Source organism: Drosophila montana, unplaced genomic scaffold (assembly GCF_035044405.1).
Source record: "Drosophila montana isolate Dmon_TW-CO22-7 unplaced genomic scaffold, ASM3504440v1 contig_2669_1, whole genome shotgun sequence".
In the NCBI taxonomy this organism is placed as follows: Eukaryota; Metazoa; Arthropoda; class Insecta; order Diptera; family Drosophilidae; genus Drosophila; species Drosophila montana.
In genome coordinates this window covers 471,506-494,349 of record NW_026997536.1, presented here as the reverse complement: position 1 = coordinate 494,349, position 22,844 = coordinate 471,506, and the positions used below count along the sequence as shown (strand labels likewise).

At 47.8% G+C, this 22,844-nt stretch overlaps 6 protein-coding genes across 11 annotated transcripts; 3 read left to right on the top strand and 3 right to left on the bottom strand.

Moving 5' to 3' along the window:
- Positions 1-75: 75 nt before the first annotated feature.
- On the top strand, positions 76-2,804 carry Pbp95 (proximal sequence element A Pbp95). The gene is made up of 3 exons (XM_064684161.1): positions 76-658; positions 729-1,293; positions 1,350-2,804. Exons 1-3 carry the CDS (start codon positions 197-199, stop codon positions 2,561-2,563), a joined length of 2,241 nt encoding a protein of 746 aa, XP_064540231.1. The 5' UTR covers positions 76-196; the 3' UTR covers positions 2,564-2,804.
- LOC135429717 (HEAT repeat-containing protein 5B) lies at positions 2,584-16,655 on the bottom strand. Of its 5 annotated transcripts, none has more exons than XM_064684156.1 (8): positions 16,513-16,655; positions 10,765-11,175; positions 9,053-10,705; positions 8,716-8,989; positions 8,564-8,596; positions 4,086-7,881; positions 3,452-3,466; positions 2,584-3,162 (listed from the first exon to the last, which is right to left on the bottom strand). In XM_064684156.1, the coding sequence occupies exons 2-8, from the start codon at positions 11,100-11,102 to the stop codon at positions 2,834-2,836; spliced, it is 6,438 nt and encodes a 2,145-aa protein (XP_064540226.1). In that variant the 5' UTR covers positions 11,103-11,175; positions 16,513-16,655; the 3' UTR covers positions 2,584-2,833. The 5 variants fall into 5 exon arrangements, with proteins under 5 accessions (XP_064540226.1, XP_064540221.1, XP_064540223.1 ...); XM_064684151.1 differs by lacking the exon at positions 16,513-16,655 and adding an exon at positions 12,854-13,026; XM_064684153.1 differs by lacking the exons at positions 8,564-8,596; positions 16,513-16,655 and adding an exon at positions 12,854-13,021.
- ImpE3 (Ecdysone-inducible gene E3) lies at positions 14,018-15,814 on the bottom strand. The gene has a single exon (XM_064684103.1). It carries the CDS (start codon positions 15,078-15,080, stop codon positions 14,088-14,090), a length of 993 nt encoding a protein of 330 aa, XP_064540173.1. The 5' UTR covers positions 15,081-15,814; the 3' UTR covers positions 14,018-14,087.
- A 101-nt stretch (positions 16,656-16,756) lies between the features above and the next one.
- On the top strand, positions 16,757-17,881 carry LOC135429725 (probable 18S rRNA (guanine-N(7))-methyltransferase). Its single transcript, XM_064684165.1, has 4 exons — positions 16,757-16,889; positions 16,946-16,983; positions 17,041-17,606; positions 17,664-17,881. The coding sequence occupies exons 1-4, from the start codon at positions 16,851-16,853 to the stop codon at positions 17,849-17,851; spliced, it is 831 nt and encodes a 276-aa protein (XP_064540235.1). The 5' UTR covers positions 16,757-16,850; the 3' UTR covers positions 17,852-17,881.
- On the bottom strand, positions 17,871-18,801 carry LOC135429726 (dnaJ homolog subfamily C member 30, mitochondrial). The gene has a single exon (XM_064684167.1). It carries the CDS (start codon positions 18,642-18,644, stop codon positions 17,949-17,951), a length of 696 nt encoding a protein of 231 aa, XP_064540237.1. The 5' UTR covers positions 18,645-18,801; the 3' UTR covers positions 17,871-17,948.
- A 61-nt stretch (positions 18,802-18,862) lies between these two features.
- Positions 18,863-22,159, top strand: unc-45 (unc-45 myosin chaperone). Of its 2 annotated transcripts, none has more exons than XM_064684159.1 (3): positions 18,863-19,025; positions 19,094-20,384; positions 20,447-22,159. In XM_064684159.1, exons 2-3 carry the CDS (start codon positions 19,109-19,111, stop codon positions 22,012-22,014), a joined length of 2,844 nt encoding a protein of 947 aa, XP_064540229.1. In that variant the 5' UTR covers positions 18,863-19,025; positions 19,094-19,108; the 3' UTR covers positions 22,015-22,159. The 2 variants fall into 2 exon arrangements, with proteins under 2 accessions (XP_064540229.1, XP_064540230.1); XM_064684160.1 differs by having other exon boundaries at positions 19,082-20,384.
- The last annotated feature ends 685 nt before the right edge of the window (positions 22,160-22,844 follow it).

Below are 22,844 nucleotides of genomic sequence, written 5' to 3'. Positions count from 1 at the left end.
TGTCGATATATCACATTGTAAAAGTAAACTACTTCGATATCAAAGGCGATAAGTAAATAAATCGCTTGGATAGTGCCTAAATTTCGACAAACGCGTTTCGTTTTGTTATTTTTGTGGAAAAGGCATTTGCAAAATTCTTGAAGACATTTTGCATATGCAGGAGCTCAAAGAATAATTTTGCTTGATCAGCACCAAAATGTGCGATGTAGATAACCTAAAGCTGAGCCACCAACAACTGCTGCAGGAAATCACAACGCTGCTGGCAGCCAGCGCCGAGCCATGCGATACAATTGCCTTGAGACTGAACCAGGAGCTGCAACGGCGGCTGGAACAGGTGCGCCGACGTATGCTGGAGCTTTTGGAGCTAGTACGCGCTCGCTACAAACGCAACGAGCAGATACTAATACGCCGTCAGAAACCGCGCTCAGCGACCGGCGGTGAAAGCGTTGGCCAGAGCGGCGCAGTGCTGCGCGGCGGAACGTTTCGCTTCAAGGGCAATCTATATTTTCGGGATGTGGACGGTCGGAGTTGTCCCAACAATGAGGACTATGAGAGCCGCTGCGACACCGAAATGTTTCCCACTGATTTCGATATGCGCTCCAAGCACGTCTGGACGGTGCTGGACAAGAAAAACGTGGTTATGGGTATTAAGCAGCAGGTAAGTGGACACGCCTCTAGGAGCTGGCAGAAAATTTGATGACTTCCCATTTCCCATTCCAAACTAACAGCTGGTGGATCATGCTAACTATCAGACCAAGGCAGCGAAAGCCGCGTCCAGTCACGAGCGCAAACGCAGGGGCATCGATCTACACGTCCAAACGGTGGCCAGTTTGTTAGATGCCGCCGATAGCAGCTTCAGCATTGATTGGAATCAGATTAGCACACTGGATCTAGAGCATCGTCATTCGTCATACAGCTGTGAGGCCATGTGGTTGGTTTACTTGCAGCCACAGCTTAAGCGCGACGACTGGACGACCGAGGAGGACAATGCTTTGCTGTTGGCGGCCAAGGCCCATAAACTGCAAAACTGGCAAGCCATTGCTGCTACAGTGCATCAACGTTCCGACTATCAGTGCTTTGTGCGCATGCAGACAACGCTGCGCTTTCATATGGAACCAACGAACGCTCTCCGCTGGGGGCATGAGGATAATGCACGTTTGCGCGCCGTTGTCGCACAGAATACGGTGAACGGACTGACCGACTGGTCCCAGGTGGTTGAACATTTTCCGGGTAGATCACGATCCACACTAATTGGACGCTATATGTATGTGCTGCATCCCAGCATCAGTCACGGTACGCTCACAAACACAATTGCAACTTCATACAATTCATATTTTAATCCTTTCCAGCGCCCTTTACGCCTAGTGAGGATCTGATGCTATTCGCAGCCGTTGAGGAATATAATGGCAAATTTAATTGCTTTCCGCGCACATTGTTTCCCAATCGCTCACTGGCCCAGCTGCGCACACGCTATAACAATGTGCTGGCACAGCGCAATAAAACCGATCCTTGGTCCATGGAGGATGACACAAAATTGATGAGCTTCGTTACCGAGCACGGCACTTCGCAGTGGGTTAAGTGCGCCAGCCATTTGGGCAATCATACGCGCACCAGCTGCCGCACACGCTTTCTGGTCATCAAGCGGTTTCTCGAGCAGAATCCGCAGGCGACAGTGGCTGACATACCACGTCGCAAAACCCACAAAAAGACTCAAGTAACCGCCGAGAATTGGGCGCAACGTTTGCAGGAATGGCAAGCGGATCCGGATTCACTGCTTATCAATCCCACCCAGAAGCCAAAGCCAAAGAAACCCAAACTGGACTCGAACGTCAATGGCAATTGTTTGGTGCCATTGCACGGCATGGATTTACACGTCTACGAGTATTTTAAGTATTCCTATAATCTGCAACTGGATGCGCCACAGGTGCCAATGCCGCTGCCACGCAATGAACGTAATTTGTATGTGGTGGCCAATGCCCTGCGCTTCAAGCGCCCAGCGGATGCTGTCCTGCTCGTTCAGAGCATTGCACTCACCAAGCAGCTGAATCGATGCTATAGCAAAATGTTCCGTCAATTGCCGGCATTGGAGGCAAGTGAATCGGCTGGGCAACCATTGATGCTCCTGCCACCCAACTGGTCCACAATGATGGGCTTTCGAGCTATATGCATCCTGTCCGTGCATTGTCGCAATCATGCCAAGATTGCGACCGACCTGAAGCCTGCCATCAGCTATGACGAATCTCAGCCGGCGGTCCAGCTGTTTCGGCAACGCTTACGCACTCTCTTCTATTACACAACGCTTCTCAGCCGCCTGGAGCCGCCATCGTTCGAACAGCTGCCAACTGCATTAACGTCAATGCCGCGTCCAATTGTTAATTATGGGTCCTCGAAGAGCTCAGTGCCGCCGCCGCCGCAGCCAGCCAAAGAGTTGAGCGGCCTGAGCATTCAAGAATTGGCGCGTAGACAAATTGAGGAATTGGATGGCATAAAGCAGTCGAGGCATCGTTTGAAAACAGTGTTTAAAGATGAGCTAAATGTTAAACAGGAGCTAAATTTCGATTAGAGAAGTCAACAATATTAACATTGTTTTAAATAGCTTTTATAACTTATATCGTTTTTGTGTATATATAATAATAATAACTAACAATATGTTGCATTCCCAACAAAACCAGAAATCGTGTGTTGGAGTACCCCTTATAATTTATATACGTATTTTAGATTAGGTTCTTTAGGTACTTTTTACGTTTATAGCAATAAAAGCAGTTTCTAATAAATCACGCTATTAGCAGCATTATATATATGTATACGTATGTGTGTGACGGTTTATATTTATTTATTGGAAGTTGCTAAAGTCCGTTTTCAACTTGATCGTCGGCTTCTGCGGCTTGGCCAGCAAACCACTGCGCTGCGCCTCGCTGGCCTTCTGGGCGAGATTAATTGACTGCTGCTGGCTGCGAATGGCCCCTTCCAGTTTCTGGCGCAATTCCGGCTTTTGGCACATCAACGCCTTGAACTCCTGCGGATATTTGGGTCCGATCTTGAGCAGCCAGTTAAGGGATTGCTCATGCAGTTGGCGCTGGTATTTGGGCAACGCACGCAACTTGCTTGGCTCGGCCAGGTACCCAATGAGCACCGGCACCAGCAGCGTTAGCATTTGTATATCTGTGAAATGTGCAAAGAAAAATTGATATATGCAAATTCAAAATTTGCAGACAGGACAATTAACGTAGCATAAGGGTGTGTAAACACTGTTGCGTACTTGTTATCGATATCGATGACAGCAACAGTAATTGCATGCAGTGTGCAACGACATTTAAAGCGCAATTATGCAAATTTGCAGCTACAGCTATTATCTACAACGCTTTAATGTACATATTTAACAAATGCATATTGAGGTGCTTAAACATTGAGAGTGCAAACAAGAAACAGGTGAATGGGCGCATCTATTTACCTTGTAGCAAGTTTCCTAACGATATTTTTATTTTAAAATTATGTGTGTGTAATGAATGAGTTAAGCAATTGAAAGAGAAGAGACGTAGAGAAAAAGAGCAGAATATAATAATAAAAAAACGGTACTATTTGACGACGCTTACAAACTGTGCGCCATGTTTGGCAGCTCTATATAATATTTGGAAACGGACTGTGTGTAGCTGGGTAAAGGAACGCACTAGTTGCGCTTTTTACAGGTCTGTCCCGAATATTGGACAATGCTATTTTCATAAACATATGTGTAACTACTTATCAATTTCAGATGAAATCTTTTAGATGGTCTGCTTAAATATATGTTTTTTAAATTATGTAGTTTTTTGAAACTTGGAGAACCGGTTTAGATTTCAGCTAGTTGAGCTGAATCTTTTTAGCCTATTTAGGAACTTCTGGAATGAAACATTCTTCCTAACCTTCAAATTTGTAAGCTTAATTTTATCACCGATATTCTTAAATGTAATAAGTTCTCAAAAATGCTAAAATGCTTGGAATGGGCTTCTATTTTCTGGAGTGGAACCTTCAACCCAACCTAAAACTGTTAGTAGACCAATTCGGAACAGACCTGACATTTGAAATAACTGTATATGACTGCTACTTACGATGCTGCGGCTCGGCAAGCTCAATGAGCTGTTCCACGGTCACAATGCTCTCGAGGGTCACCTGAAGCTCCAGTTCGCTGGTTGGCATCTTGCTGGACTCGGCATAAAGGGATTCAATAATGCGCGGCGCCAGCGCATGGATGTAGGGCGTGGCCGTCTTTAAGTCCGCCTGTGTGAAAATGGAACGCGTCGTCTCGATGCACTTTAATTTTACAGACAAGTGTTCCGATTGCAGGCACTGCCGAAAATGATTGATGCACGGATATTGCAGGGAGGGCGTGGCCACCACGGAGGCGGGCGTATGTAATATGAATACAGCAATGGCCAGCAACATGGTGACCTCGTCCACCTTACGCTCCTCATTATCGCCAGCGGTCTTGGTCATGTCAATAATAGTGGCCAGAGCGCTTTGGAGCAGCTGCTGCCAATCCTCCTGGGTGGCCGCTTGGTGTGCCCAGCGATGCACACAGACAGAGCGCAGACACTTCAGCGCTGCCTGCACGGCACAGGTGTTGGCCAGTATGCTGCTGTCGATGGCCGACTTGTTGGCTATCTCCCGCATAATGCTCGTGGTCATGTAGAGTATGGTGGGCAGTATGGTCAGTGCGCCACTGGGCGTGCACAGCTCCAGCAGCTGTTCGACGCACTGCAGCCCGCTGGCGACCAGGCGACCATTGTCATCGCCAAGCACTGAGAAGAAGGAGGCGGCATTCCGGGCATACGCATAGTCCATCTGTAGGCTGCTCTGCTTGCTGGGATTCAGGCTGGGTATTTGTCGCACGAAAAGGCACAGACACACCTCCAGCACGGCATATACATGCGAGCTGCCCGGCTGCATGACGCTACCCTCGCCCATCTCCAGTTTCTCACTTTCATTCTGATTTTCATTGGCATTGTCTGCGGGCTGCTGCTTTTGCTGTTGGGTGTCGCGTCTTCTTTCTAAATCTTCGCGTGCCGCCTGTATGGTTTGCTTGAGTATCTCCACGCACAGCATCTGGACGAGCAGCTCATCGCGTGTGAGTATCTGGCGATGCAGCACGTGGCATAGCTCAATGGTCAAGGCACGATCCTTGATCAGCTGCCGGCGCGCCCAATCCGAATCAAAGATGCTGTGCAGCGCCCGCAGGCAGCTAACAATGTTCCGGGGCTTATCCGAGCTGCGCATGCTGCACAGTGCCTCCATGCAAATGCCGAAAATCATGTGGAAACGATCTGCCGAGAGCGAGCCATGGGTGATGTGATTATTATTATTTGACTCGGGCTCGGGCTGCGTGCTGCTCGGTTCCACTTGGCTTTGAGTGTCCACATGCTTGGCAAAGCCCTCGTCGCGTAGCCAGAGTGCAGCTGCATATAGTATGGGCGGCCAGCTGGTCATGTAGTGCGGCTTGGACGAGTTGATGGTGTCTGTGGTGTAAAAGGAGCCTCCATCGCGAGGCAATTGTGACTGAAACTCGACAGGCAGCAGCAGCAGCGCATGATCCTTCATGGCTGCCAGCCAGTGATTGGATAGATTATGCAGCTCCGGCTGCACCAGACCCAATAGACTCTCGCCACGATTATCCGTATCCAATTCAAGCCCGGTGACCAGTTCTGTGGCTGCACCCGTAGGCGCAATGGTTAGCAGCGAGGCGGGCGCCTTGCCGTTGCCCAGCATGGCCACAATGTAGACCTCCGCCCAGGCCTTGAGTATGCTGAGCTTTTCCAGCGTTGCCATCGACTCGTTATACAGCTGAGTGCTGCTGTTTGTCTTCGTGTAAAGCTTGTTCAGCGAGCTGACCAGCAGCTGATGCACCCGCCGCAAATCGCTAATGTCACGCGCAACACCAGAGCCAATCCAGGCGGAGCACACCTCACAGGCGGCGGCGGTCACATGGGAGGGCGTGTCGGGCGCAAAAGCCGGACGTAGAGCAGCGCCGACCTGTGCCTGATACTGTTCGAGCAGCAAATGACCAGGAAACTCGGGCTCCGGCACATTTGCAAATCGATCTATTATCTCCTGCAGCGTGCGCAAGCCCTCCAGCCGCAGCTGATCCGAATCTGAGGTAGCGGCCATAAAGGACATGCGTATAAGCTCCGCCAGATGCAGAATGAGATAATCGCCGCTGCGCGACTTGATCAGCTGCTGCTCCTTGGCCTGCAGCAGATCGAAATGCAGCGCATTGGCCGCCTCACAGCTGGCAATGATGCGGCGCACACATTGGGCGGCAAAGACACGGGTGGGCCACCGTGGCTGTACGGCTGGATGCGTGGAGGTGTTCTCCTCGGCACGATATTCGGTCACATCGTCGGCATACTCCTCTTCCTCATCATCGTCGTCGTCGGTTTGCGTTGACTCGCCTGTGCCGGATTTGCTGCCGGCATCCCCAGAGCCGCCAGCCTGTGCTCCAGTTTGCTCCTCGCTGGATGACCCAGTCTCCACGGCGACGGTTAGCACCTTCTTGCAGAGACTTAGCCAGTTGCTCAGGTTATCAGCTGCCAGCATTTGCAGCATTGAAGTCAGCGTATCGTGTATGTTCTTGAGCATCTCCGCGTCCGTTTCCGTGTCCAGCATGGAGTAGAGCAGTCCGGGCAGCCCATACTCTGTAATGACCAAATCCGGACATTGCTCAGGCGTAATGGCCAGCGCCAGTTCGCACACCTCACGCGCCTCTCGATGCGCCAGCTGACGCAGACAGGCGACAGCCGCTTTGCGTAATATAAAATAATTACTGGCCAGCATCTTGACCAGCGTCGGGACGAGCGTATCCAGCTGCAGAGATTTGCAGGCAAACAGATGCAGCTGCTGCAGGCAGCCAATGGCCTCGGCTTGCACCAGGGGATCGGCGTGCGCTTGCAGCAGTGCCGCAGCGCACAGAAAAGAGCTGCGCATAGCACTTACGGCCGTATTGTTGCCCTGGAGTTCCGGTCCGACGGTGGTGATCAGTGCGTTGACCACACGGCCCACACACTGATGCACATCCACATGGGCATGCGGCACGCTCAGTAGCAGCTTCAGCGAGAGCGTCAACGTGGCCTCCACATAGCCACGGAACATGGGACCGCCGGAGTCGGCAATCTGTGCCAGCGCATAGAGCGACCAGACCTGCACCACCGGCGAGGCGCTGTCCTGACCAAGAGCAAGCAATATCGAGACACTGGTATTCAGATGCTGTGAGCTGCCCATGCCGCCCACATAGCGATGCAAACAGCCCAGGGCATGCGAGTGCCCGGTGCGTGTGACCACATCCCGGGCCGACTTCAGCTTGTCGAAACTGTTCTGTGCCAGCTCGGCCGTAAAGTGGGAATCGGCAACCACCTGGGCCAAACGGCCGAGTGCTTCGCCGGCGGCGCAGCGTATGGTTGAATTGGTACTGGTCAGCGAGGCGACTATCAGGCTGGTGGCACTCTTCTTGACATCCTCCTGGCCAATGGTCGTCTTGCTGTCCGTCAGATTCTTCAGCGCGTAGAGCAGCGCGGTAAATATGTTCATCTGGATTGCCTCCTGGCGGTTGCTCTTTGCCTGCTTGATGCACTCGGCAAAATGGTCGAGCATTTGCAGCCGATGCTTATTGGCCACCTTGGGGAAAATGGTGCCGTACAGCGTCACGGACATATCGATCACGGCCACGCCCAGGGGCAAAGGTCCCGGGCATTGTTGCGCCTTGTTAATCAGCTGTATGTTGTTGTTGTTGCTGTTGCTCGAAGTGCTCGAGTTTGAGCTGGCATTGCTGCTATACTGGGCCGACCAGTTGGGGCGATACAAGCAGCAGGGATCGTGCTCCAGGGCGCCGGAGCCAGCAGCGCTATTCGGCTGAAGCTATGCATTGAACGGAGAGTGGGATACTAGTTAGTAAATGTTAAAAGCTATAGTGAAATATAAGAAACTAACGAGTAAATAATTAAAAGAGTAACGAATAACAAGTCAAGAGTAGACAACAGTCGAACTATCGCTGTATTTGTTTCAAAAGCAGACAACGAGAAAGAAATTAAAAGAGACGAACAACAGGCAAATAACAGATTAATCGCTGTATTGCAACGAGTAAAACACATGCTCGCTGGTACTCAATTAGCATTGTGAAACAGAACAGAAATAAACAACGGTCTTTTATATATCTGCTTTAAATCGAAGTTAAAAAGTAACGAGTATAATTTAAAACCCAACGATATAAAAAGAAACGAGTAAAAAGTATAGAAGTTCGACAAAGGTAACAACAATATGAAAATAGCTACTCGCTAATGCTTGAAATTATCAACGATCATCTATCTGGTTTAACTCGAACGATTAAGCTAAAATGTAGCGAGTTATCCAATAAAATGAATAGCAAACAATAGATTATTTGTAGCAAAGGGTAACGAATAATAATAGCAGAATAACGAATGGAAGAGCTACTCGCTTGTTTAGCAGCGAGTGGGTAAGGTTACGAGTTATTGCGCATGCAAACCAAAATCGTCAACGAAATATATTTTTATCGTTTAAGGGGCACAGGGGCAACACTTACATGCTCGCCATCGACTTTGCGATTGGGCTCCATCTGATTAATGGGGGAATAGTTTAAGAGGTAGAAGATAGTTTCGGTTATACAATTATAGAGCTATTGAAAATTACCCTAGCCTAACCCTAGCTTTTTTAAGTATTGGGTTCGGAGCATACCTGATCCTCGATGGTGCGGTGATTGGTCTCCTGAAGCCAAGTGCCCAAAATAATGGAATCATCGCCATGGCAGAGCGTGCGCAGCAGAGAATTCGTCGTATTGGCCGCATTATCCGACAAAGTAAACTCCGAGACGAGCATGCGCAAAAGATGCGTATAGGAAGCCTCCATAGCAGTGGGCGGCAACAGGGTCAGTGTCCCAAAGAGACGCAAACGCACCATGGCAGCAGGTGCCTTCAGCTGTGTGCCATAGCTCTTGAGCACAGTGGCCAAGCTGGCAGCGAAAAATAAAACAACAGTTAATATAAAGATTGAGTAAGAACCACATTTGACTCACTTGACCAACATGGCGAGGGCGCTTTCGATGGGCGTGAGCAGACGCCGCGTGATGTCCTCACTGACCAGATCCGGGCAATTGAGCAGAAAACTATGCATGACCGACAGAGCGCCAGCACGTCCCTCGAGAGTCACCTGCCAGGTGAAAGCATCGCCGCGCGCCTTCTCCGATTCGAGCTCCTTGTTGGAGCGCGGAAAGGAGTTGCGCCATAGCAGTAGCATGCGCGGCAACAGGCCCTTGACCACCGGCGATCCAAGCGTCATGATGGCGCCAATTAACAGCCAGCCGGCCTGGGTGCGATGCAGCGACATGCGGCTATTCTGGGAAGCGGAGCGTAACAGCTCCTCGGCACAATTAAACACCACCTTGCCCTTGGTGTGCGGTATGCCCAGGGGTGAGTGGCGAGCGCTACCCAAAATGGCCGCCAAGGCGCAGCTATAGCCCGCAATGGCCTCCGGCGAGGAGCGCATCTGCTCAATGGCATCAATAAAGCGATCGATGAGCGGCGTTATTTGGCTGGGCACCGCAATGCAGCAGCTGCGCAGACACCAGGCGGCGGCCAGACGCGCCGCAGCACACGGATGCACCAGCACCGCGCAGGTGGCATCGATGGCATTCAGGGATTGATCTGTCAGCAAATTTTGGGCCGTTGTGCCCAGTCCAATAAACAGAGAGCTGAGCTCCTGCAGGGCGCATACCAGCAGGTGCTGACTGAACAGTGTCTCCTGGTTCGAGTCCTTGGCATTCTCCGGATTAAAGTCAATTGAGTTCATTTGCTTGGCCACCAAATGGATGAGCTCTTTGCAGGCGGCGCTTTGCGCCTTCTCACCCAGCATCTTGCCAATGGTGGAGCGCAATATAAAGTTGATGCACTTGCGTGAATAGACGGCATCCACATGCGAACAAGCCGCCTTCGGATTGGCCACCAGATCCAGCACATGGGCAAGGAATGTGCCCAGCTGTCGCTCCAGCCAAACGCTGCCCATGAACTGCACGAATACCACATAAGCATGGGTAACGCCAACGCGCACCTCACGATTGACGCCGGAGCTGCCCTTGATTATTTCGCCAGTGCCCTTCAGAAAGGAGGCGCCACCACGCAAAAAGCCAGACATAAGTATGCCCAGCGCCTCGTCCAGTGAGACCAGACGCAATGCGCCGCCTTTAGCAGCTTGCAATGCGGCGGCCGCAGCTTGGGCTTGAGCGGACTTCTTGTTGCTCGCCGCTAGCTCGGCCAGCTGCTGTGTGTAGGCGAGCAGTGTGCCCAGCAGCTGGGCAACGGCGCAGCGCACTTCATAGTTGCTGCCGTCAAAGGCGCGAAAGCACAACGTGCCCAGGTTCTCCAGTTCCGTCTGGTACAGAAACGACGCACTGTAGATCATCTTGAGTATGCAACGAGCGGCAGCAACGCGTACCGCCATCACGCGATCCAGCAGGCAATGCTTGGCCGCCTTGTATATATCTTTGTGCACATTGGCGATGGCGGTGCCCATGCCAGCGCTAACCTTTTCCAGCGTGTGCATGATCTCGATGCGTGCCTGCGACTCGGCGTTACGCAGCGTACGTATAAGGATTTGCACGGTGTCCTCATAGGTGCGACCCATCATGCGTCCGAGCTTCTCGTACATGGAGCCCAGCACGCAAATGGCGGCACTACAAATGAAAGAATTGGATGGGCTGCTTGGGATTGGATATTTATTATAGCTACTTACAGCTTTGTGGGCAAATAGCTGGGCGAATCATCCTTGTTCTTCAGTATATCATTACAAGCGTTGACCGAATCGAAGAGCATAAAGGTATCGCCCACGGAGAACAGTGTGGCCAGTGCGCTGGCTATCAACTTGCGCATGGGCGGACCTGGAGCGCCCTGTATACGCTCCAAGAGCTGATGCACGAGCTTCTTCTGTCCCGTCTTAATCTCATGCTTGGGCATGTGTGGCAGCGACTTCTCCAGATAACGCAACCATTCCAGCTCAAAAACTGCACGCTTATGTTCCGGCAGCTGCTTCACTGCTTCCTCGTTGAGTGTCAAACTGTGGGCGAGCTCCATTTCGTCGCGTGCCGCTGTTGTGTCTTCTGTTGGCTTGCCGGCTGCTGCGGTGTCGTCACTGTGTATAAATGATCTGCAATGCGAATGGAATGTTTTTAATTAATTAAAATACATGTAGACGTATATAGAATTGTGAGTGTGCACACATGGTGTGGGAATGATGATCAGCAGCCGTTGATCTCATTTCAAATGCGTGCTTCTCAATTTCGACAAGAGTTGATCAACATTGGCGTGACAGTGACTGACGAATATGTATATTGTGACTTATACCGATATCGGTAAGTTCCCATCTGATTGACAGACCGATTGACTGATTGGTGATTAGCGTACAGCCCAAACCGTAAGAGCTAAAAATCTAAAATTTCTTTAGTAGCTAGCGTATGTGAGGTAAGTTCCCAATAAGATGAGGTCATGGAATATTCCTTGTGAAATCGGCAGCATATAGCCACTGTGTATATTGTTTTTTTTTTTTAGATGTGAGTGTTCATTAAAAGTGCATTTCATGATTTTCAACTAATCCACCAAGTTGAGAATAAAATTGAAGACCAAAATTAAACGGAAGTTACTTCTCGTTTGAGCGGTTTTTAACATGTTTTGAAAATCTAATAGAATATTTTAAAGTATTCTACGTAGTTATGTGTTTTACTAATTTTGGACATTATCGTCCAACATATTTATAATAAACTCAAAATACATAATACACACAGTCGCAGTCACTGACATTTTGAAGTCACAGTCACAATATCGCTCATAACTGCTTCCCACTCACTCAATCGCCCACTCAAACATTTCGAAATCCGTGCGATCAATTTTCATTGGCTGCTTATCGATAAATTGCAGCCTATGTTTGCCATTGACCTTGTGCCAACTGTCATAAAAAAATCTGACAAGGTCACACTGGCGCACTAGTCGACCAATTGAAAATGTTATGCATCACTTAAGCTAAATAAATGCGATGACTCTTGCTAAATATTATATTATAGAAACACATAAAGGGAAGCTGTAGATAAACCCACACAATCACAAGTACAGCAATATATGTATGTACATACAATGTACATATAAAATGGATAAGTGTGCGCTATCGCCTTTGGCGCGATAAAAAGCAACCGTTGACATACATAGCGCACATCCTACACAAACACACATACACACACACATATATATATATTTATGCATTGTACATATGAAAAGTCAAGAGGAGCCAAATTCTAAAGAGGGTGTCGGCTCAAAACAAAGACATGAAACGGCAACCCCTTTGTCTTGTTCTGTACAAAATTATGTTCACGCCGGTTGTGGGGCAATGGTTATGGCTATAGATATGGCTGCTGCTGCTTAAAGTTGCAACACAATGGGGCTAACGGTTTAAGGACTGCTTTTGTTCGCAAATGTTGCATATACAAAAAGAAAAAAAATCAAAGCCATGCAGAACAATTGGCTACGCCAGGCTCGGGTTACATAAGACGCCTTGCAACTGTAAGTGCCGCCACTGGGTTTGAGGTCGTGCGGCTGGCGTCAGTTGAGCGTAAAAGGAAACAAGTAAAACCTGTAAGGTGCAGCAGGAAAATAAATATACGAAAAAAAAAACTTAGAACTGCAGCACAGACAATTACAAACTCCCCACACACACAGCCCACCCCAAATTTATCCCGTTTCAGCTCGTCCCGTACAGACTGCAGACTTGAGTGTGTTATTGTTGTTGGTGGTGGGTTTTGTTTTTATTGTTGTCCGTTGCGGGCAAATTTATTTACCTGCGCGCCTCGTTGATGACTTTGCGCAGAAACTGCGGCGTGCGTGCAAAGTTTAAGTTTTCCATTGTGCAATTTACAACTTTGATTTAAAAAAACTTTCTTTTGGCCAATTATTTTGAGCAGCGGCGCCGCCACCGCTTGCAACTTTCACACAAATCGATAAATTTTGTTCATGCCACAACTATTTGAGTACAAAAGATGAGCATTATTTTAACTTGCTTTTTTTCTTTACTACACAGATTACAAGTGGTTAATGTTAATTGGTTGTCTTTTATTGACTGTAAAATAATTGCAAATTTATTTTACTACTTAATGCAAATTAATTGGAGGCAACAACGCAAAAAACGGCACTTGCTACGCGCTCCAAATACAAACGGCAACTGGAACCAAACAGCGGCAGCAGAGAGCGGCATAGCCAACGGCAAGCACAACGCCGCTTGGGCATCACAACGAGAGAAAGAGATAGAAAGAGACAGATTTGCGAAATGTTATGTGGTGAGCACAAGTGTGTGACGTCACATGCGTTATTTTGAATATGCATTTTCTAAAATTTTGATAGGTCTTAGCAAAAATACATATTTATAGAATAAAAATTCCGTTTTTTATTGCTAAAAATTTGTGGGTATAGCGTTCACTTGTAAATTGGAATGCCGTAAATTCAGAGGACTTTGTATATTGAAGTTTACTTTATATAAATTCTTGGCGAATATTTTAATGGAATATATATTAAGCAGATATTATATGTATTATCATATAGTTAGTGTTATGTTAAATAATAAAAATCTAGACTGCTTTATGTTTGACATATTTCAATTAATGTTCAAAACTTTGAGACGTTATAAGCGCGATTTCGTGCGTAACCTTTTAATTACGACAAGCTCGGGGCATACACGACGCGCGGACTGCTAACTAAAATAAAATAAAACAAGAGAGCGAAGAGCGCGCCTACGTGCTTCTCTTGCGGAGGGTCTTATATACATACATATATGTGCGTGTATGTGTGTGTGGGCAAGGTTTATTGATGACGTCGTCACAGCTGTTGACAGCCGCCGTTCGTGCAACAAATTGGCCAGTCGTTATCGATAACTCACACACACACGCACACGAACATATCGAAGTTGGTGGGCGGGCTGTCCGAACTGTGTCAATGTGTCAAACGCGCGATTTGAAATGAATATATTATGAATTAAGAATTTATTATGTGCTCGATGAATGGACAAAAAACCCTTAAGAACTAGGGCAAAAACTGCATGCTGGGTATGTGAACGAGCGCCTTGGACGTGGGGCTATTCGGATTGCCCAGATCCTTAAGAATGCCCTGAACACGGGCCACCACATCGCTGCGCTGTATATCGCCACGGTCCAGCATGCGCTGGAACAGGGTGTGCAACTGCCGCGTGGAAGAGGCATTCGACAGCTCGAACAGCTGCTGCAGCAAATCGTCTGAGTAGCCCTCGTATTTGCTCAAATTCGCCGCTTTGGCATCACGCTTGAGCAGATCGTAGACAAGCAGAAAGTCCACATAGGGCTTGGTGGGCGGCACACGTTTCTTGCCCGCCGTCGATGTGCTGCTCCAGCGATCCATGGCCGACTCAACGTCAAAAGCGGCACGCCCATAATTATCATCATATAGACGCAAGAAGTTATCCAATGATTCCACATCGTTGGTGAAGTCATCGTGCAGCGCCTCCGTCTGTATATCACGGATCAGCGAGAGCGGCAGCCTATCAAAGTCCGTATCATCGTGAATCTCATCGAACAGCGCCTGACCCTCCAGCGGCACAGGTGCTCGCCTGCCTCCAGGTGGTGCATACAGCGCAGGTCCATGTGGCGGCGTTGGCGCTGCTGACGGTTTTGCCGTGGTTGTGGTGCGTTGCGGCGTCTCCCACCAGCTAGGCGGCTGCCACCAGCCGCTGGTGCTGCCGGTGGGACGACGCGTTGTGCTTTCGGGTCTAGCAGCAGCAGCAGCAGCAGCTGGCTTTGAAGTGGAACTGGGCGGTGGCAGCGGGCTGGTGCTCGCATCCTGCTGACCCTCAGCACTGAACGGCGGCTCCGCCGTGGTGCTGGACAGCGGCTCGTATTGCAGCAGATCGATGTAGTAGGCCAGCGCCTGCATGGAGGCGGGCAGATAGCTGTTCAGCAGATTCGCCGGCTGGCCGGGCGAAAGCAGACCAAGCAGCAGCAGCAGCTCCAGCCGCAGACATTTTCGCGTAAAACAACTGCGCATTTTAACGAAAGATTTTTATGTTTTATTTGAGTTTTTTAGTCGGGGTTTTTCAAGCGATTTGCGCGGCAGAGAGACAGTTTGGTAACTGAAAGTTGGCAGACGACAGCAAGAATCTTCAAGAGACTGAAGCTGGTTTTACGAATTGGATGCTCAGTTAAAATTTTTTTCTAATACCCTGTAGCCAAAGAAATGGCCAAAAAGTGTTTGATGCAAGACTTTTGTAGACGGTATAAAGTAAAATATAAAAGCTTTAGAGCTTCTTTAAAACATATAAGGCGATAGTTATGATCATGTAAAGTATGTATATATATATCGTTGCTGAGGTAGGTGGAGAATAAATCCAGAAGCTACAGTTTTAATAGAACTGTCTTTCTGATGAGCTGAACAGTACAATGGAAGCTATTCTGATGGACAGCTTTCTTGGCTTAATCTTTTAATCCATATCTTAATCCTTTGTCTTTTTTTAGCTACAAATGTATGGAAGTAGAAAATCTGGAAACTGGAAAGTTTGTGAATTTTTTAAACCAAAACCGTAAAATGCCAATTTCAACCCTTTGGAAAAGAGCAAGACATAAATTTGAAGCAGTCATTTACAGGGTATCTTGCTGTCGTTTACTGTGTATTTTAATGTTTTTTTTTGTGTGGCAAACTTGTTAAACAGAGGCCAGCGACCGCATTTGTGTTGCGTCAAAAATATGTATTTTTTTTGGTAATCGTCGTTGTCCTCACGCTTTGTTCTTGGAAAGAGTGAAAGATTTTTGAGTATGCGCCATAAACCAGTTTCAGCATGGGCGAAGGCAGCTGTTAAATATTCATAAGCCGCAAACATATAAACCTGAATATCCATATATACATGTATAAATTTTTTTTTGGTAAATCACGAGAATCACATTACATCAAAGTGCAGTTTGAACTGAACTGCATGGTTGGGGAGCAATTGATAAATGCATACGCATCCGTTATCGATCAATTTAATCGAGAGCAGGAACCGCAGCAGCAGCAGCTGTTGGCTGGCAAGAGAGCGAGAGAGCGCAAACCTGTTGAGGCGGCCGTCGTACTCTCCTGTTGTTGTTTTTGTTGTTCTTGTCTAGGCTGTGTTTTCGCTTTCTCAAGCAACAACAACAACTAATATTGGGACAAGGTAAACAGGCCAACATCAGTCAATAAACCGGCGGAACATAACGGTTAAGCAGGCCGACACCGAATTATATATAATTATGCAGAGTATATTAGCACACAAAGGTTTTACTGTTCTTAGCACTCGTGTGGTACAAAAACCTATAATTAATGCTGTCGTGTCGTGTTGTCGCAGTCTCAAATGACAGCGCAGCACCCACACCCGCAGTCATACACACACGCACACACACGTTGCGTGCAAGCACAAATGTTTGCATTGCACTTAATTAATAAGCGTATCGTAATGCAAACTTACCGTTAGATAGTTTGCGAGAACTTTAGTACACTTAAATAGCCACTATCACATGTTTATTGCTTTTAATTTAAACAAATAAGTCGATTTTTCACCAAATTTAATGCAGATACCACTACGCGTTGATATGTGTTTGTGTATGCGTCAAATCGATAACTGGACCTATTAGTCGTTGCTAGGCAAAACGATAGTAGGCACGATATATCGAAAGCGAACAGCTGTTTTTAACTATATGCACATCGATAACATTTGATTGCACGTGTTGCAATGTTTGGTTTTGTTTGATAGTTTGATTTTTATATATTTCTATTACGCTCAGATAAATTAGAAAAAAAAAAACAATGGCACGCAGACCAGAGCACTCGGCACCGCCAGAGATCGTAAGTCCAACGTTTATAAAATTAACATTTAAAATTACTTTTACTCTGTTTTACAGTTCTACAATGACGATGAAGCCAAGAAGTATTCTACAAAGTGAGTTTCGGTACTTTTTTTATCTGCGAGTCATTTGTTTATTTGTTTCCTTATTAGCACACGCATTATTGAAATCCAGGTGGAAATGGCAGAACGTGCACTGGAGCTGCTGGCGCTGCCGGATGATGATGAACCCCGTCTTATTTTAGACATTGGCTGTGGCTCTGGACTCTCGGGCAGCGTGCTCGAGGACAGCGAACACATCTGGATTGGCATTGATATATCCAAATCTATGCTGGATATTGCCGTCGAGCGCGAGGTAGCCGGCGATGTTATATTGGGTGATATGGGCGAGGGCATGCCCTTTAGGCCAGGCACCTTCGATGGCGCCATATCCATATCGGCTCTGCAGTGGCTCTGCAATGCCGACAAATCCTATCACAATCCACACAAGCGCCTATTGAAATTCTTTAGCACATTATTCTCCTGCCTGACGCGCACGGCACGCGCTGTCTTTCAGTTTTATCCCGAGAATTCGGATCAAATTGAAATGGTGACAGCGCAGGCCATGAAGGCGGGCTTCTATGGCGGCCTAGTGGTTGACTATCCTAATTCGGCTAAGGCCAAGAAATACTATTTGGTGCTGATGACGGGCGGCTCAGCGGAACTGCCGAAGGCTTTAGGTAAATCGATATCCCTTCAGAATGAGTCATTTGTTTCATTTGTAATTTCATTGTCAGGCTCGGCGGAGGAGGAGCGCCGCATTAACTACATAAAGAAGCGTGATGCTTGCCGCGATGCACGCGGCAAGGCGCCCAAGAAATCACGCGATTGGATACTGGCTAAAAAGGAGCGTCGCCGTCGACAGGGCCTGGAGACGCGTCCAGATACCAAGTACACGGCGCGTAAGCGCAGCGGGCGATTCTGAGGATTGTTAAATATACAGCTTAATGTACAATTTGCGTATTTATTTTTAACAGTTAAGCTTAAACCTATGTTAAAGTGAACTAGACTCTGCTTTTTGGCTACACCTCGTCAGTTGATGTGGCAACTGGTACTGCCTTCTGATCCTGATCGGACTTGTAACGCTCCTCTGCCCTGCGCTTGGGCGTATCATATGATGTCTCAGCCACAAACATCAGGTACACGGCTATGCCCGCAAATATAAAGGCAAACATAACTAGATCATTTTCAATAGATATTCTACTCTGCTCCTTTTGCATACGTAATCGCTCGTGCTTGGCCTGTGTCGCCTGGCGTCGTTCAAAGCTTTTGCCATAGTGTGCCCGACTCCATTCATCGAAATCGTAGATGGGCGTGCGTCCTTCAGCATCGGCAACCTTGGACTTCTTGAAGCGAGACTTATAGAATTTCGTCTCTGCGTCATCTTCGACATTCACTTCCACATCGGGTATATCCTGCGCGTACTGGGACCCGGCTGTGTGCACAATGCCTTTGTCGTAAAGGCGTCGCAGCCGAAAATTGCCCAACACCTCATAGGCCTGGCTGATCTCACGAAACTTTTTGGCCGCGCTTTCGCTGCCCTTGTTGCGATCTGGATGGTAGATCATGGAAAGCTTATAGTAAGCCGCCTTAATTTCGTTCTGTGTGGACCGTTTGCCAATGCCAAGGGCATCGTAATGGTTGAGCTGCCATTGAGCGTGATTTGTGTGCAGGCAGCGCGTTAGCAGGCGGCACAGCAGCTGGCCATGATGCAGCATGACTTGTAGGGACGCACGATAATAACTTGTTATTACTTGTTATATCACATTATTTTGGTCAGCCAAACAAATACACAGCTGTTTGCACCTCCGCTCGATAGGTCCTATCGATTAACGATAAAGCACGATAACAGCTGTTTTTGCGGCGTAAACAGGCGAATGGCAATTTGAAAACTGTTGCTGCCGCTCGGTTCGTTTTTTTTTTGGTTTTTCCTTTTGGACGTTATTTATATATAGAACGTTGGAGAGGTTGCTTGAAATTTTCAATACAGCGTGCTTGTTTTTCACATGTTTGTGTGTGTGTATGTGTGATCGAGAAGTTTCTGCAGCAATTGATTTGAGGCCAAACGGTATAAAAGAAGCGCAAAACAACCGAAAATTGTGAGTCACTCGCATTGCTATTAAAGCATCTGCACTGTGCATAGCTAAAATAATAGTTTTTCATTTAGAAATATTGTATAATCATGACCACAGACGATACCACCGCTGCCGCCGATGCCATTAGTCACAAAGATAAAGGTAATGAGGCTTTCAAAGCCGAAAAATGGACGGATGCAGTGCAGGAATACAGCGCCGCCATCAAGCTAGGCGCCAAGCATAAGGAGCTGCCTGTGTTCTATAAGAATCGTGCGGCTGCATATTTAAAGCTAGAGAAGTACACGGAGGCTGTAGAAGATTGCACCGAGTCTTTGCGTCTGGGACCCAATGATCCCAAGGCGTTGTTCCGGCGCGCACAGGCGTACGAGGCATTGAACAAACCCGAGGAGGCCTACAAGGATGCGACGGCGCTGTTCAAAGCCGATCCAGGCAACAAATCTGTGCAGCCCATGCTGCAGCGCCTGCATCTGATTGTACAGGAGAATGCGGCGCGTAATGCACAAACTGCAACAAAGGTGAAGCAAATGATGGATTTGGCCTTTGACTTTGCTGCGCCCATCGAGAAGCGGCGCTCGGGCGCCAATAATTTGGTAGTTCTGGCCAAAGAGCCCGCAGGCGCCGATTTGCTGTACAAGGAGCAGTGTATCTCAAAGATAGCCACGCTGGCCAAAGTGGAGAAGGACGAGGAGATCTACTTGAATATGGTGCGCGTGGTGGCCTCGCTGTGCGAGAACAGCGTGGAGCGCACCAAGGGCGTGCTCACGGAATTGGGCATACCCTGGTTTATGCGTGTGCTCGACCAGAAGCACGAGGATTGCGTCAGTACCGCACAGTTCTGTTTGCAGACCATCATCAACTCGCTGTCCGGCCTCAAGAATAAACCGGACGCCAAGCCAAACAAGGAACTGTGTCAGCGGCATAACCGTGAGATTGATACGCTGCTCACGTGCCTGGTTTACAGTATTACGGATCGCACCATTTCGGGCAAGGCGCGAGATGCAGTCATTGAGCTGCTCACACGAAATGTCCACTACACGGCCCTGGAATGGGCAGAGCGTTTGGTGGAGATTCGCGGCCTGTGTCGCCTGCTGGAGGTGTGTTCCGAGCTACAGGACTACAAGTACGAGAGCGCCATGGATATTACGGCCTCTTCGAGCACGATTGCCTCGGTGTGTCTGGCCCGCATATATGAGAACATGTACTATGATGAGGCCAAGCTGCGTTTCACCGAACAAATTGATGAGTTTGTTAAGGATAAGCTGCTCTCGCCCGACATGGAGTCCAAGGTGCGCGTGACCGTGGCCATTACAGCGCTGCTCAATGGTCCACTCGATGTGGGAAATCAAATTGTGGCCAGAGAAGGTGCGTATACCACCTCTTACTACTCTTTATTTGATATTCAAAAATGTCTTTTTTTCTTTTAGGAATTCTGCAAATGATCTTGGCAATGGCTACCACGGATGATTTGCTACAGCAGCGCGTAGCGTGTGAATGCCTTATAGCAGCCTCCTCGAAGAAGGACAAGGCGAAGGCCCTGTGCGAACAGGGCGTGGATATCCTCAAGGGATTGTATCACTCCAAGAACGATGCCATACGCGTGCGCGCTTTGGTCGGACTGTGCAAGCTGGGCAGCTATGGAGGTCAGGATGCGGCCATAAGGCCATTTGGCGATGGCGCCGCTTTGAAGCTGGCCGAGGCCTGTCGCCGCTTTCTCATCAAACCGGGCAAGGATAAGGACATACGACGCTGGGCTGCCGATGGCTTGGCCTATCTCACGCTCGATGCGGAGTGCAAGGAGAAGCTGATCGAGGACAATGCATCCATACACGCGCTCATGGACTTGGCTCGCGCTGGTGATCAGTCGTGTCTCTACGGCGTCGTTACCACCTTTGTGAATCTGTGCAATGCCTACGAGAAGCAGGAGCTGGTGCCCGAAATGGTGGAGCTGGCAAAGTTTGCCAAACATCACATACCCGAGGAGCATGAGCTGGACGATGTGGATTTTGTGAACAAGCGTATAACAGTGCTGGCCAATGAGGGCATTACCACAGCGCTCTGTGCCCTGGCCAAGACCGAGAGCCACAATTCGCAGGAGCTGATTGCGCGTGTGCTGAACGCCGTCTGCGGTCTGCAGGAGCTGCGCGGCAAGGTGGTGCAGGATGGCGGTGTGAAGGCACTTCTGCGCATGGCGCTGGAGGGCACAGATAAGGGCAAACGGCATGCCAGCCAAGCGCTGGCACGCATCGGCATCACCATTAACCCGGAGGTGGCATTTAGCGGTCAACGTTCTCTTGATGTCATACGGCCGCTGTTGAATCTGCTGTATCAGGATTTTACGGCGTTGGAGAACTTTGAGGCACTGATGGCGCTCACCAATTTGGCCAGCATGAATGAGAGCGTTCGTCAGCGCATTATCAAGGAGCAGGGCGTCTCCAAGATCGAGTTCTATTTAATGGAGGATCATTTGTATCTGACACGGGCCGCTGCCCAGTGCATATGCAACCTGGTCATGTCCGATGATGTGGTGAAAATGTTTGAGGGCGAGAACGATCGTGTCAAATTTCTGGCACTGCTCTGCGAGGATGAGGACGAGGAAACGGCCATGGCCTGCGCCGGCGCTCTGGCCATGCTCACCTCCGTCTCTACCAAATGTTGCGCCAAGGTACTAAACATTGCCAGCTGGCTAAATATCCTGCACACGCTCATCGCCAATCCCAGTCCGTCCGTGCAGCATCGCGGCGTTGTTATTATACTCAATATGATCAATGCGGGCGCCGAGATCGCCGCGAAACTCTTTGAGACGGACATCATGGAGCTGCTCAGCGGTCTCAGCCAGCTGCCCGATGACGCTCGTGCCAAGGCGCGTGAGGTGGCCACGCAATGCCTGGCGGCTGCCGAACGCCAACGCCTCATCGAGCGTTCCGATGATGCCGAAATTCCGGACGTATTTGCCGAGAGTGCCAAAATCACCGAAATCGTGGATGAAGATTGAGTTGCCTTTTACAGTAGCTTTTAAATCTCATCTACTCTTTCATCTAACACTTCACCAGCGAGTCTTTCACTGTGTCATTTTATTTATTTTCGAATCACTTTCTTATAGTGTACTTAAGCTTAACGTGTTTTTAATTCTGTACGAATTTATAATAAATTCAAAAAAAATTTTCGTTTAAAAAAAATGTTTTTTTTTAGACGGACTGGCAACAGGTTCTGTACTGAATCGGTTCGAATTCGGAATCACAAATATTTTATGTAAACATTTTATTTAAATATAAATATTTAAAGAAATTAATGATAATTTTTATTTATTTTCAAGTAGAACCTTTTTTGAAGCTGCGACAAGTTTTAACGACTTTCTGAAATTAAGGAAAAATGTTTAAACTATTCACAAACAGGTTTTGTACTGTACACTGGCTCGAGCTTGGAACAACAAATATTTGATTTAAAAAAAAAAATTAATTAAATATTACAAATTTAAAGTAATTTCTGATTATTTTTTTATTTTAAACACGAACTTTTTCTAAAGCTGTGACAAGTTTTAACGACTTTCTAAAATTAAGAAAAATGTTTAGTCTATTTCTATACGTTGACAGTCCCAACGATCTCAATTTGGTATGTAGGCTCTTTTATGTATAAAGACACATAATATAGTATACTCTGCCAGTTAAACAATCTTAATATTATTATTATTTCTACATGATCAAAATGTAGTTTTATTGTGTACATACTTGAAATTCATATTTAATTTACTTGCCATAAATGTTAATCACAATTTAGTTGAACACAATTTTTGGGCAGACACTTTATAAATACTGTTAGATAGCA

Bases quoted from the DNA above. Each gene is read 5' to 3' on its own strand.
- Pbp95 (XM_064684161.1), top strand. From the start codon at position 197: ATGTGCGATGTAGATAACCTAAAGCTGAGCCACCAACAACTGCTGCAG. The intron at 659-728 runs GTAAGTGGACAC...CCAAACTAACAG, and splicing joins TTATGGGTATTAAGCAGCAG to CTGGTGGATCATGCTAACTA. The intron at 1,294-1,349 runs GTACGCTCACAA...AATCCTTTCCAG, and splicing joins GCATCCCAGCATCAGTCACG to CGCCCTTTACGCCTAGTGAG.
- ImpE3 (XM_064684103.1), bottom strand. From the start codon at position 15,080: ATGCGCAGTTGTTTTACGCGAAAATGTCTGCGGCTGGAGCTGCTGCTG.
- unc-45 (XM_064684159.1), top strand. From the start codon at position 19,109: ATGACCACAGACGATACCACCGCTGCCGCCGATGCCATTAGTCACAAA. The intron at 20,385-20,446 runs GTGCGTATACCA...TTTTTCTTTTAG, and splicing joins TCAAATTGTGGCCAGAGAAG to GAATTCTGCAAATGATCTTG.
- LOC135429725 (XM_064684165.1), top strand. From the start codon at position 16,851: ATGGCACGCAGACCAGAGCACTCGGCACCGCCAGAGATC. The intron at 16,890-16,945 runs GTAAGTCCAACG...TCTGTTTTACAG, and splicing joins ACTCGGCACCGCCAGAGATC to TTCTACAATGACGATGAAGC. The intron at 16,984-17,040 runs GTGAGTTTCGGT...TTTCCTTATTAG, and splicing joins GCCAAGAAGTATTCTACAAA to CACACGCATTATTGAAATCC.
- LOC135429717 (XM_064684151.1), bottom strand. From the start codon at position 12,918: ATGGAAAACTTAAACTTTGCACGCACGCCGCAGTTTCTGCGCAAAGTC. The intron at 8,990-9,052 runs GTGAGTCAAATG...TTTCGCTGCCAG, and splicing joins GCCCTCGCCATGTTGGTCAA to CTTGGCCACTGTGCTCAAGA. The intron at 7,882-8,563 runs GTAAGTGTTGCC...TTCAATGCATAG, and splicing joins GCAAAGTCGATGGCGAGCAT to CTTCAGCCGAATAGCGCTGC.
- LOC135429726 (XM_064684167.1), bottom strand. From the start codon at position 18,644: ATGCTGCATCATGGCCAGCTGCTGTGCCGCCTGCTAACGCGCTGCCTG.